Below are 12,626 nucleotides of genomic sequence, written 5' to 3'. Positions count from 1 at the left end.
GATGACAAAAGACAATTATTAAAGAAACAAAAGGTAGATACAAGCTAAAATAATGACATTGAAGCTTAACACTTACAGGGCCAAAGTGAAATGCTCAGATGAACTGAGAACTCTTCACTGAAAAGATGAACTAAGATCAAAAATCTGAACAACTGTGAAATAGAAAAAGGAACGTCATGTGTTCCTTCCAATATGAATCATTCCATGACTATTTCAAAAAGTGGCCTCAACAGTTTGAAAAGAGACAAATACATTATTCTGGGTATCTAGAAGTAGTGTTCTTATAGAATTTTAGAAATACAATTCAGTTTTCCATTTCCTGTTAATATACATCAACATTCCATCCGAACAGTGTCATCAGTCGTAGTATCTTATCTTATTCCCCCCCAACAATGCTGTTGATAAAGTTCAGTGTGTATATGCATATATACATACATATATGTGTATAAATATATAAACACACACCCCACAGGATACTTTGGTTATGTTTACTATCCCCTCCTTGTTGTTGTCCACATGACCTTATTACCACCTGACCTCTTTTCGTGTCTCCTTCCCTGTTTGCTAGAACTCATCTCCCAGCCTTCCTTCTGATTAACAACAAAGGACAGAACTGAAAATTCTCATGATCAGAAAATACTCCTCTTACTCTGCAACTTACTTCCACGTCCTTTGTGTCTTACCACAGGACGCATGCACTAATTTCAAATTGTAGTGACAAGCAGACTTTCATATAATTGAATTACATCACATAACAGAAAGACTAAAATTTTCTAGCTCTTCTGGACCATATACAACATTTAAGTATAGACATATTTTAATTACAGGTGTCCAATGCTTATTAGAAAAATCCAGTATCAAAAAAAACCCTGCACTTCAATATATTAAAACGCATCCAACAAATATCTTACTGTAATACAGCATCTATATTAGAACCTGACTTTTACATAACTTCAATTGAGCTCATTTTTCATGTCGGAAAAATGACTACAGATACGGTTCTCACATGCAGCTATTTTCAAGCACAAAAAGCATATTGATGAAATATTGATTGCAGAATTCTTAGCCTCTACATCAGGCAGCTGCTGTCACCCTTAGTCAAAATCAAGATATATACCACAAAAGGAAATCATCCCATTGTTTACATCCAACTTTTACCTCCATGGAAAGTTCAGATTAATCTAATAATTTCTTTTTCTGATTCCAAAAGAGAAAGTGCAGAACATTCTAGTAACGCAAACTGCAACAACCATATGCACTGAGAACCAATAACTGATTCCATTTACTTTGCTGTTATGACAGGTTATCAATAAAGGCATAACGGGTTTTATTTGCATTTCCAATACCACTGAATTCATCAAACGTTGCCACATTTCCCTCCTAAATCAAAACAGTTTAAGGTAAATTCCACAAAGAATGAAATGAGTAATGATAAAACTGTATGGAATTTAATATAACAAGGTATTATATCATTTGCAGCATTTCTGGAAGAACACGCAAACAATTCCGTGCCAATTTTTTTGGAGCATGCACACATATAAAAGATATCTGGATATTTCTTGCTGACATTGATTATTTGCAAGTCAAGCTATTGCTGTCTACAACTTACTTATCCACAACATAACTCTGAAATTTGGAATAAAAGGAATGCTTTTAAATCAATCTTACCTTCATCTATTGAGGCTTCACTACTGTATCCATCATACTCTGCAGACAGGGGACTATATTTTTGTCTGGTTTCCCATACATAGTTTTTTTGCTGTCTGCCATCCACCACTGGCAGCCTGGAACTCTGGGTTCTAGACAAGGCCTCATGATATTTACCCAGTGCTTCATCTTCACTCTCAGATGATGAACCATGCTGATCTTTACTCATATAAGAGTTGTCTGTTTGAATAAAATAAAGCAAATCGACTACAGCTCAAAATAGAATACAAGAAAATAACCATAAGAGGTTATCACTGAAGATATTTAAACTACTTCAACTACAATTTCTGTAATATTTTTAAATACCATCTTTCTGTTATTGTGATTTTGTTATTTGAGAGCTAATTTTATTTTGGACAAAAACTGAAAGATGGTTAAGCCCCCAAAACATTCTAAAACTTATTCAATAGAGAATCGATCCATCTTTGTAAGCAGCACACACTGAAGTTCTTGAAACGCTTCATTAAGGAAGAAAATGCTCGAAGTATTTTATGTGAAGTAAAGTCAACGCTGCTTCACTATCACACTTGGATACCTAACATGTCACAAAAAGGCAACTCCTGATGCTCCACTTCCAACTGATTTTTGCTGCAAGCATGCAAAATAAAGAAATTAACCTGACTTATAAGAACAAGCCTACGACAAAATCATTTTAGGATATTTGTGTTAGTAGTGCTTAAGCTCACAGCAACAAATGGAAAAATGTCAGTAATGGATGTTTACATGCAGAATTTTGTTTAATTTAGAATAAACAGCCCCTTGTTCAATAACTCAAATTAATGCAGATTCTCATTACAGACACCTGGCAACAGCCAAAGGTGCACAGAACAACCTAACTAGTTAACTCTCTTATTCCAGTTCCTCTGCAATGCCCACTCCCGTGGCCAACTTGATCCAACTAATCTCTCAAGTATGACTTCCCCCACAAGTCAAAGAATCAGCTGCATTTTTACTTCTGTAAAAGGAAAGTTTCCCCCTCCCTTTTCCAAACATGGCTTCCATCCATATTTAATATGCTATGCAGATGTTTTGTAGATCTCATATTCTAACAGGCATTAAATGAGTTCACGTAAACTTAATAAAGGTCAGCATTACCACTACTCTCCGTGAGAAAGCCTACAGTATATAATTTGCCTACTGAAAGCAGAACTCCAAGATGCCCATAACGCTGTTGTTACGCTCTTTATTCTGCTAGTGAACATTGTCTAACACGTGACCCAGACTAGCTGAGCCTCTTCTCCCTTTCATGCCCTCATCCTAGTCCCTGGCCTAGCTCTAGTTCTGCATTTGGGCCTCTCAGTACAAGGAGGACATCGAGGTCCTGGAGCGTGTCCAGAGAAGGGCTACGAAGTTGGTGAAGGGCCTGGAGCACAAGTCCTGTGAGGAGCGGCTGAGGGAGCTGGGGTTGTTTGGTCTGGAGAAGAGAAGGCCCAGGGGAGACCTCATTGCTCTCTGCAGCTACCTGAAAGGAAGCTGTGGGGAGCTGGGGGTCGGCCTCTTCTCCCAGGTAACTAGTGACAGGACTAGAGGGAATGGCCTCAAGTTGTACCAGGGGAGGTTCGGGTTGGAAATGAGGAGACATTTCTTCTCAGAAAGAGCAGTCAGGCATTGGGACGGGTTGCCCAGGGAGGTGGTGGAGTCACCGTCCCTGGGGGTGTTCAAGGAGAGGTTGGACGTGGTGCTTAGGGACATCATTTAGTGGATGATAGTGGTGGTAGGGGAATGGTAGGGCCAGATGATCTTGGAGGGCTTTTCCAACGTGAATGATTCTGTGATTCCATGATTTCAGCTCCTATTAGTTCTCATTTCACACCCAGCCAGTCTCACTCCTCTGCTTGGGCATTCTGACTAAAGAAGGGATTCAGCTTACTCAGAAATCAGCCATAGGAAATTTGAGTAATTCAACCCATACTAACTATCTAAGTCTCTTTTACAGTCAAGTTTTTGTCTCTTCCTACTACAAAGGTCCTTTCTTCCCACTTTTAGGTAAGCTTCTAGGAGTATCTGACATTGAAGAAGTGCTTTCCTACGTTTAAAGTACATACTCCAATATACAGAAGTGCTAAAGTGTTTTTTCCCATACTGGTAACAGCTAAAATTTTAAACTTAAGGAAAAAAAAAAAAACTCAGACAGAAAGCATGTCAAATTTCATCCCAATTATTTCAAATTTGGCACCCTGTTAAAAGCAACTGAAAGTAAGGTCTTGCAATGGAAAATGTCAGGAAACCTTATCTGCAGATGGTGCTACCATTTCCACACGCGATGCATACATAATCTTAATTTAGTATTTGTAGGAAAACTGTTGCCTTAATAGACTGCTAATGAGCAACTAGATCTTCCAGCTCTAGGCTATCAATTTTAATTCACATCCAACAGACATAGTGCTTCCCACTGTATGGAAGGCTCTAAAGCAAATTCAATTCCACTGTTCACCTGTTAAGAATGTTACACTAAGCAGGATATATTCTGGTTAGCAGATTCACTACAAGAGACTGCTCAGAAGAAGCAGTCTCCTTCACTGCTACACATAGTAAAATTTTGCATCTTACATGGCCCTCAGCAGGTTGAAAATTGTCACCTGGGAAACTTCCATAAATAAAACAGGGCAAGCCAGGATTCAAAGACAATGCTAGACATCAGCACTAGATATGTCATTTACAATGAATGTATTTGCAAATATGAAATCAGGTTAATTAATCAGTCTGCATAAATTATCAAAAACAGAACAGCATAAATCATGGAAGCAGCATGTTTGAAACAAGTGCTGAAAGTTATGCCTCTAAGAATACACTGAAGTTTGTAAGCAGCCAGAAGTTCTCAGCGATACCACATATTTTTTGTCCAGTTCGTAGCATAAAAGAACAAGAAAGAGAGGATGTACACTACTAATGCAAGTCATGAAACGACCTCTTCAGAGGACCTGTTTAGAGTTAAAACACAAGCTGTCCATGGAAAGATTTTTTAAATGAACAATATAAATCTGTTTCAGTTTCTTTGAAAAACAACAACAACAAAAACACCTTCCTCCAATATTTAAAAAAAAATATATCCCTAAGGATTTTATGCCTTTCCTTGCCACTTCTCTTTTAATGTTTATATCTTAGTTGGAAGCCTACCTAAAGAGAATTCATTTTCTTCTTAAAGACTTCTGTTTATTTGGCTAATGCTGTTCATATAGCATTATTAATCTATCGAAACCTGTTTATTTACTTATTATAGCAGAGAAAATGCAACTTTTGATAAAGAATATACTTTACAAATATTGTATCACATGAGGAAATAACAGATAAGATCACATTTTGTGATACAAACATAGTAATCACCTACGAAATCAAATTTTAAAAAACTTAACTGAAATTTTCAGATAAGGAAACACACTGTAAAAAAAAAAACAAAACTAAACCTAATTTCCTTTATCAGATTATTCATTTCTCTACAGAAGCAGCATCTCCAGAAAAGCCTGTTGCTTTTTAAAAATTCACTACACAGCCTGCAACACAACTTTGTAAAAACACCGGATTTCACTTCTTGTTCACAAACTTTTATTGCAATACCTTTGTCATATTGTTTAAAACTGGATGTTGAAGACAGCACACACAGCACCCATATCAACAACACACAGATTTCCTCTGTAAGACTACAACTTTTTTTTAAGACAAACCTTGTTCTTTCTATACTTAAAAGACAGTTCTTTGTATACTTAAAAGCATTAATTGCCACTTGTCATTCATTCTGTCTTGAAATTACCTTACATATCCTGGAAATACATTCTGAAGATCCGCTATAATGGCAATGTAACAGAAGTTCATTTTTCCCCTCTGTCATCTTTTCACATTTTATGCAATGGTTTTAAAATATGCAAAATCAAAAAATAATTTAGTAGAACAAGTCTTAATTTCCAGTATTAATTAATCTCTAGTCTTCAACAGAAGCCACAAAAGACACTTGAGAAAAGGTAAGAAAAACTGTATATAGAAAAAGAAAAGTTTGAACATAGGAAAGACATTTATTAATCAGTTCCTTTAACTAATACTTTAAAAGTAATTAACTTCCAAGAAATATCAACGTAATTATAAAACGAAGCCCTGACAAAACAGACCTACTTTCATTGACAGGAAAAACTATTATTAAAGTGAAACGTGTAAATTATGTGAAAGAAGTAGGAAGTATCATAAGTTTCAGGAAAGGTTGCAGAATGCAGTTTGCTGACAGACTTCTCACCTTTTCCTGCTGTCTTCTTATTACATAGCTCTCCTGATTTATTTTCTGATTTCTCTGAGTATTTCTTTTTACCTATTTTTACAATGGTAGCTGATGCATCACCTTCACTCTTTGTTATAGATTTTCCTTTTCTGTCAAAAAAGGTTTCCGATTTCTTTTCTTTGATTTCATTAATGCAATTGGGATGTTCATTGTGCATCTTCCTCAAGCTGGAGTCTGATAATTTTTGCTTCTGTACATCAACACATTTTGTTTCTAAATCTTGTGGAACAGTCATACTGTGCACTTCTTCAGAATCATTACATTCAATTCCAGGAGATCGTTGTTTGTTTTTTTTATTCAATCGATTCTTAGAATTATCTGATACTGCATATAGGCAACTACCTTGTTTCTCAGTAGATTCCTCCATCGTAAGTTTATTACTTTTCAGACTACCATCCTTCAGTAACTTATCACTTGCAAAGTACTCATTTTCTCCTACTTCTTCCCTTTTGAAAGATCTTCCTACATTCTTCAAATCCCAAGGTACTTCTGTACCATCTAAATGACCATTACTATCTCTGCCTTTCAACTGGCACTGGTTTTTGCCCATGACATGGTCAGATACTCCATCTTCATTTGTACCTTTTTTTACAAGATCTAATGAATTGGAATAATGAGTCTCAGCAATACCATTCTTTGCTTTCATATAAATTTCCTTAGGCTGAGTTAACAATGGTGTATTTTCCTCTTTACCACCTTGCACAGGTTTATCATTCTGTATTTTGGAGCTTTCATCTTCTGCACGAAGGCCATTTATCATGCTTGTAACTTGTTCAGTTACTGTATCGGCTACGCTGTAGCTGACTTCTCCAACAACACTAGTCAGATCATCTACAGCATTGCTGAGAGTGTCCACCAGGGAAGACACAGAGGGAAGACTCAGATTTTGGTGGAAGTTTCTGAAAAATGCCATTTGTCCAATCTATTCAGCAGCAAAACAAAATTTTATACACAAAGATCTTCCATTTCACAAACAGGTCAACATCATTTCTTCAAGTTCTATTTCATAGCTATTCGCTTTTGCTACCTCAAACTCGATACATTTACAAGGGGAGGCTGCAGCTTTGCTCTTTCCATTCAACATTCATTGAAAATAATAAGTTAAGTATCAAAAATAAATATCTTGAAATGAAGCCACAAGCAACCAGCAAAATGACAGTCTTCTATCAACTGCAGCATCAACTAGCCATAATAAAATTCATTATTTTCAAAAATAAGATAACTGTGTGAGGAACGAATATGTATTTTTATTCTAACCTGCAAAGAAGAAGTTGTAAGACATTTAAATTATGACCTTTCATGAATGTCACTACAATAAGTTTTTAACATACTAACTGCACAAACACACACATAATGGAGAATTCCTGAGCCCCAAATATGTGTTGTATTTTACATAACGTAACATATTTCAAAACACGAAGACTTGTTCTGTAGCAAAAAGAATGTTAAGAAGGAAGACTTGATTTCCAGAAGCAATAATTTTTTCTGTCTCCAAAAAAACTGAAAATTTAGCCGCAGTTTTTGAAAAGGCAGAAGGAAAGAAAGTCTCAAATTGCCTATTCTGTCCTCTGGTGTTTGTCTCTTCTCTCAAGGCAGCTAACAAAGTGCATTCAATGCCTGCATCTCAGAAGTACTGAAAGTTTTGTTTTAACTAAGCCTCAATATCTTTTAGGAGGTCTGCTTTTTTGTTTGTAAATACCATCCTTAAAGAAATTATTAAAAAACTGTAGAGATAACTTGTTAGCCAATTACGAAGATCTACTTAGCTTCTGATGTTTTACTTCTTTAAGATTATTTTCCAAGTGAGTAAATATAATACCTGATCCAAAACGTCAGTAAAAAATTTTAAAAGGCTGAGTGAAAACTCAAAAATTCCACTCACAAATTTACTTGAGAAGATTTAATTGTACACAATTATAGGGTGATTAAAGTACGTTCAGGAGTATTCACACAGTGCAAGAGAAATATCTACATAAGTAAATGTCAACTCTTTAGTTGCACAGTGCTTGAATTTCTGCAGCTTGTGAATACAAAAGTTTCTTCCTTTCCACATAATGTAGAATCACAGTAAAGAGTCAACGCTGTATGTTTTCATCACTTGAGTAAAATGATTATCTGAGTATTTCCACACCTCCTCGTAAAAATACAGATTCTTGTAACTTGAAGTTTAATGTTATATTTTAGATACTTACAAAGTTTATCTCGTGAATTTGTTCTTGTAGTGTATCCAGAATCAAGATCTGGGAAGCCACCAACATTTTCAAAACACATCTTCTTATTAATATATAGGAAAAGTAGCAGCATGAGGATAATGAATACCCCGACAGCAGACAGGAATCCAATTGCTTCAGGAGATACTAAAAGAAACAGAGAAAGACACATACAAAAAAACAGTCTTGTAAAAATAAAACTTGTAAAAGTTTTTTACCTATCAGGATTGGTCATTAATAAACACTACTAAAGTTTCAAGTATAAGTAAGATATAATATACATCAGCTTCTTCATTAGAGTTAATGTTTAACAGCGTTGAATTTCATCAGTTTTTTCTCCTCCGATCATCTTTTCAAAGAACAGAAAGTATCTGGTTCTAGTAAGGGATGACTGACATTGTAAGTGAGAGGTTCTGCTGTAATACTGGACCCCATAATGAGAAGGACCTCTGCAGAAAATGGGGGGATTATCAGCATGCACTAAGACTGATGACTTCTGATGGAACGCCTCGGAGCATCTCCCCTTTCCAGAAGGGGCAGGAGGTTTGGCTACCTGGACTCAGGGCCAACTCAGAGACAGCACTGCTGGGGAGGGACTGGGCCCTTGCTGGCAAGGACGTTGCCTCTGCCAGCCTTGCTATGCTCAGCTTCTGGCTCCTCCTTCCTTAGGGACCAGCTGGCCCTTGCCACTCCTTAACAAACAGGATTCTGTGTGAGCAACAAAACTGAAATAAAAAGCACATGACTCTGTGTTCCTTACCCTGGTATTTGTACCACTTGCATATAAAACAAGAAAGCTATGTGAGATAAAGCATACGTAACTGAAACCTGGTAACGGAACCAAGGCTGAAGTAGACTAATTTGTCTCAGTGTGTAAAATAAAGAATATGTAATCACCACAAAGCAGATAACTGAAAGGGAGTTTTGGGCATCTTTTGTGGGAACAGAATCTTGCAAGTCCATCACAACTTAAGTATTCACAGCTGTAATACCATATAAGGCCAAGATTATTCAGGAAATTGTTTTAGAAATACAGAACCTGGGAATGGATATATGAAATGGGACCAATGAGGAAAAAGTAATTAGGGGCAGCTTTATTATTTGAAATGTGTGTTCTTCTATTTACAGAAGATTTATAAAGATTTATTGGATTCATTAATACCATTTGCAAAACCCTTGGCATTTTACATTAGGAGTGTAATATTGTGTGGCAACATCTCCCACTACATAAAACAGAGCAGGATAAAAGAAAAGTTGCCAGCAGACTCTGGCTTTGTGGAGATGCAATACAGAAAGACAAGAAGCAACAGCCAGAAGTAGCAGCAAGGAAAATCCCAGTTGGATATGGGGACAATGATGGGTGAAATTCAGAATAAGAGGGGTTAAGCACTGGAATATACTGCCTAGATTGTCCCCCTGCAGCCCATGGGTCCCACACGGAGCAGATCTCCACGCTGCAGCCCGTGGAGGAGCCCCCGGTGGAGCAGGTGGATGTGGCCTGGAGGAGGCTGCGGCCCATGGAGAGCCCCCGCAGGAGCAGGCCCCGGGCCGGAGCTGCAGCCCGTGGAGAGGAGCCCACGCAGGAGCAGGGGGTCTGGGGGGAGCTGCCGCCCGTGGGGGACCCGTGCTGGAGCAGTTTGCTCCTGGGGGATGGACCCCGTGGGACGGAGCCGTGTGGGAGCAGTGCTTGAAGAGCTGCTGCCTGTGGGAAGCCCACAGAGGATCAGTTCGGGAAGGACGGCATCCCATGGGAGGGACCCCACGGGGAGTAGGGGCAGGGAGTGACCATGAAAGAGTGGCAGAGAAAAAGTGTTAGAGACTGACCACAACTACCATCCCCCTGCGCTGCTTAGGGGGAGGAGGTAGAAGAGGGTGGATGGGGGAAAATGTGTTTTTAGTTTGCTTTTAGTTTATCCCTGCATTATTCTGTTAGTAATAGGCAATAAATTACATTCATATATTTTGTGTCCGTTTTGCTCATAATAATTGGTGAGTGATCTCCCAGTCCTCATCTCAAACCTTGAGTCCTTTTCATCATATTTTCTCCCCCTTTTCTTTTGAGGACTGGGAGTGAGAGAGCAGTTGTGGTGCAGTTTAGCTGCCCGGCAGGGTAAAATCAAGGTGCTCTTTCCTAAAAAAACTATACAGCAAAGAAATGCACCTTTCTAAAAGGAACTGCTCTGATTTGCACTTCCATCTTGAGCTGGACATCCAGACCTATCTGAAACAGTGCAAATAATTTTTACTCCACTTTTACCTCTGACCAAGAGATCATGTAATATTGTGCTTAAAACCCTCACCTCTCCCCCTACAACTTTCAGAAGAAAATGAACTTCCCAATGGCTTTGAACCATCCATCCTGACACAATTACTGAAGAAATACCAAAATGTCAACCAAAGACTCAAAAAAACGAAATAGAAACCATCATTAGATTAGAAGCTTGTATTTAGACAAGCTTCAGTATTTTTTTCATGTTTTATTAGATTATATCAGAAAAGTTGGGAAAAGCATGAGCAATTTTTAATTAACTCAGTTAAGCTAGAAACTCTGTCTTATGAAGAACCAAAGGCAAAGCTAGAAATGATTGAAAGCCTTCAAGAACTCACCTTCACCTTCCAAACCACTGAAGTCCAAGACAAAACAAGAAATATAAAAACGCAGTACAACTACTGAATAGAAACAGAATTTTAAAAAAATAGTCCAATGGGGTAGAGCAGGTGAGCCTAATTTTCAATTTCAGACAATGTACAGAGACCTATATAGTTAGAGCTCCCCATCAGTCCTTCAGGATGAGACAACCTGCTGTCATGTAGAGCAACAAGGTGAGAAAAGTGGGATTTCTGTCCATAGATGAAAGAAGGTTATAACATTATTATTATATATTTTGTTAATTGTTTTCATTAACATGAACGACTAGAAAGAAAAACGCCTTGGCTTATGCAAGTTCTTGGTTGCACATGCTACTCCGATTACCTGATATTCTCTTCAGAAGTCTGTTTGGGAATGCTTATGACTTTATTAAAATCACTTGCTATAGCTGAAGTTGATGGCAACTCTGCCTCACACTGAAGGTCTTTATATTTAATTTTCAAGAAAAGTAGTTAAGCCGTGACCAAGAATGTGCTGGAAAAAAGCACAAAAGCACAAAAATTCTGTCCCATGGGGACAGAATGCACAGAAAAAGTTGGAAAGTGAAAAGAAAACAGAAAAAGATGACAAATTAGGAGGAACAGACAGATAAAGCAAGTGAAACCACACAAATTTATCTGAGGACAATTGCTTTTTTTATGGGAGCAGGCTGTCCTAAGCAACTTTGCCCAAATTTAACATCAACGCTGCTTTGAGCAGGAGACTGAGTTGCAATCCAGTCATTCTACAACTCTATAGTTCACAATAAAGGAGGACACTGCATGTTTTCTTTAAACAGATTAACTGTACAATACTTTATGAGAAAAAATTTGAATTATTTCACATTTGATCTTTTAAAACTTTTTTTTTTTTTAACATATTGCAATGTAGTACATATAACTTTTTTTTTTATATTGTTCAGCATTCAAATTTGCTTTGATCCAACAAAATATGCACTTTAGGAACCTGCAACCTAAAAGTAGCTTGAAAACACTTGTGATTTTTCCAGTACTTCCTGGATACTAATTAGTTAAAAGAGACTTAGTACAGCTCTCTCTATGGAAACACAGTATCTGATGACATCTTTCTGGAATAAAAAACATTGGCTGATAACTTATAAAAGAATGAAACTTTAGCTGTAGCAAGACTAATTATTTATGTAATTCAGTGTGAACATCGGACTTGAAAATTATATTTTAGTATAAATTTGCATCCATGTAAAGAATTTTAGAATGCTTGTTCACAGATTAAATATGTTATCAAGTTCAAAGACTTTAATATAATATCATTATAAAGCCAGAAAAAAAAGTTGTATGTCAATTTTCCACACATAAATGCATACAGATTCCCATCTATGAATGAAGGTTTTATGTATCACATTAATGCTTCAATTAATTTTGTATAGCTAAAGTGTTAACCAGGTATATTTTGTAGACAGAAATAAAGTTATGTACTGTTTTCCATACAAAACCCATCTGTGCCACATTCAGCACAGGAATTACTTTCATCCAAAACATATTAACATAAATTCTAATTTGTTTTGGCATTATTTGTACCATGAAAAGCATTTTAAAAACTCTCAAAGATTCCCAATGCTTTTTTCTAGAACCACGAACTGGCAGAAGGGCAATACTTCAGTAGTCATATTTCAAATTCAAACGTCCTATTTTAATGAACTTCACAATTATCCTCAGCTCCTATGGAAAAGCAACACGGAATGTTTGAAATTTATAATAATATAACAGTTTTAGAAACACGAGAAGAACAAATGACTTACTACAAAGTTATTAGAACTAATTGAATTGCTGGCTATGGA

General features: G+C 37.0%; 1 protein-coding gene across 7 annotated transcripts in view; it reads right to left on the bottom strand.

Annotated features, from left to right (window-relative positions):
* The window catches only part of SYT14 (synaptotagmin 14), an 88,465-nt gene that overhangs the window by 54,305 nt on the left and 21,534 nt on the right, over nucleotides 1-12,626 (bottom strand). For 2 of the 7 annotated variants that reach the window (XM_083829410.1, XM_083829411.1), the window contains exons 3-4: nucleotides 8,164-8,328; nucleotides 1,669-1,887 (exon numbers count right to left, since the gene is read on the bottom strand). In XM_083829410.1, the coding sequence (XP_083685536.1) occupies nucleotides 1,669-1,887; nucleotides 8,164-8,328 (384 nt within the window). Of the gene's footprint in view, nucleotides 1-1,668; nucleotides 1,888-5,929; nucleotides 7,225-8,163; nucleotides 8,329-8,734; nucleotides 11,294-12,626 lie in introns of those variants that run through there. The other 5 variants (XM_083829407.1, XM_083829408.1, XM_083829412.1 and 2 more) reach the window with 4 other exon arrangements.

The sequence above is a fragment of the Anser anser genome (genome assembly GCF_964211835.1).
Source record: "Anser anser genome assembly, chromosome: 3".
NCBI lineage: Eukaryota > Metazoa > Chordata > Aves > Anseriformes > Anatidae > Anser > Anser anser.
This window is presented reverse-complemented; position numbering and strand designations above follow the sequence as displayed.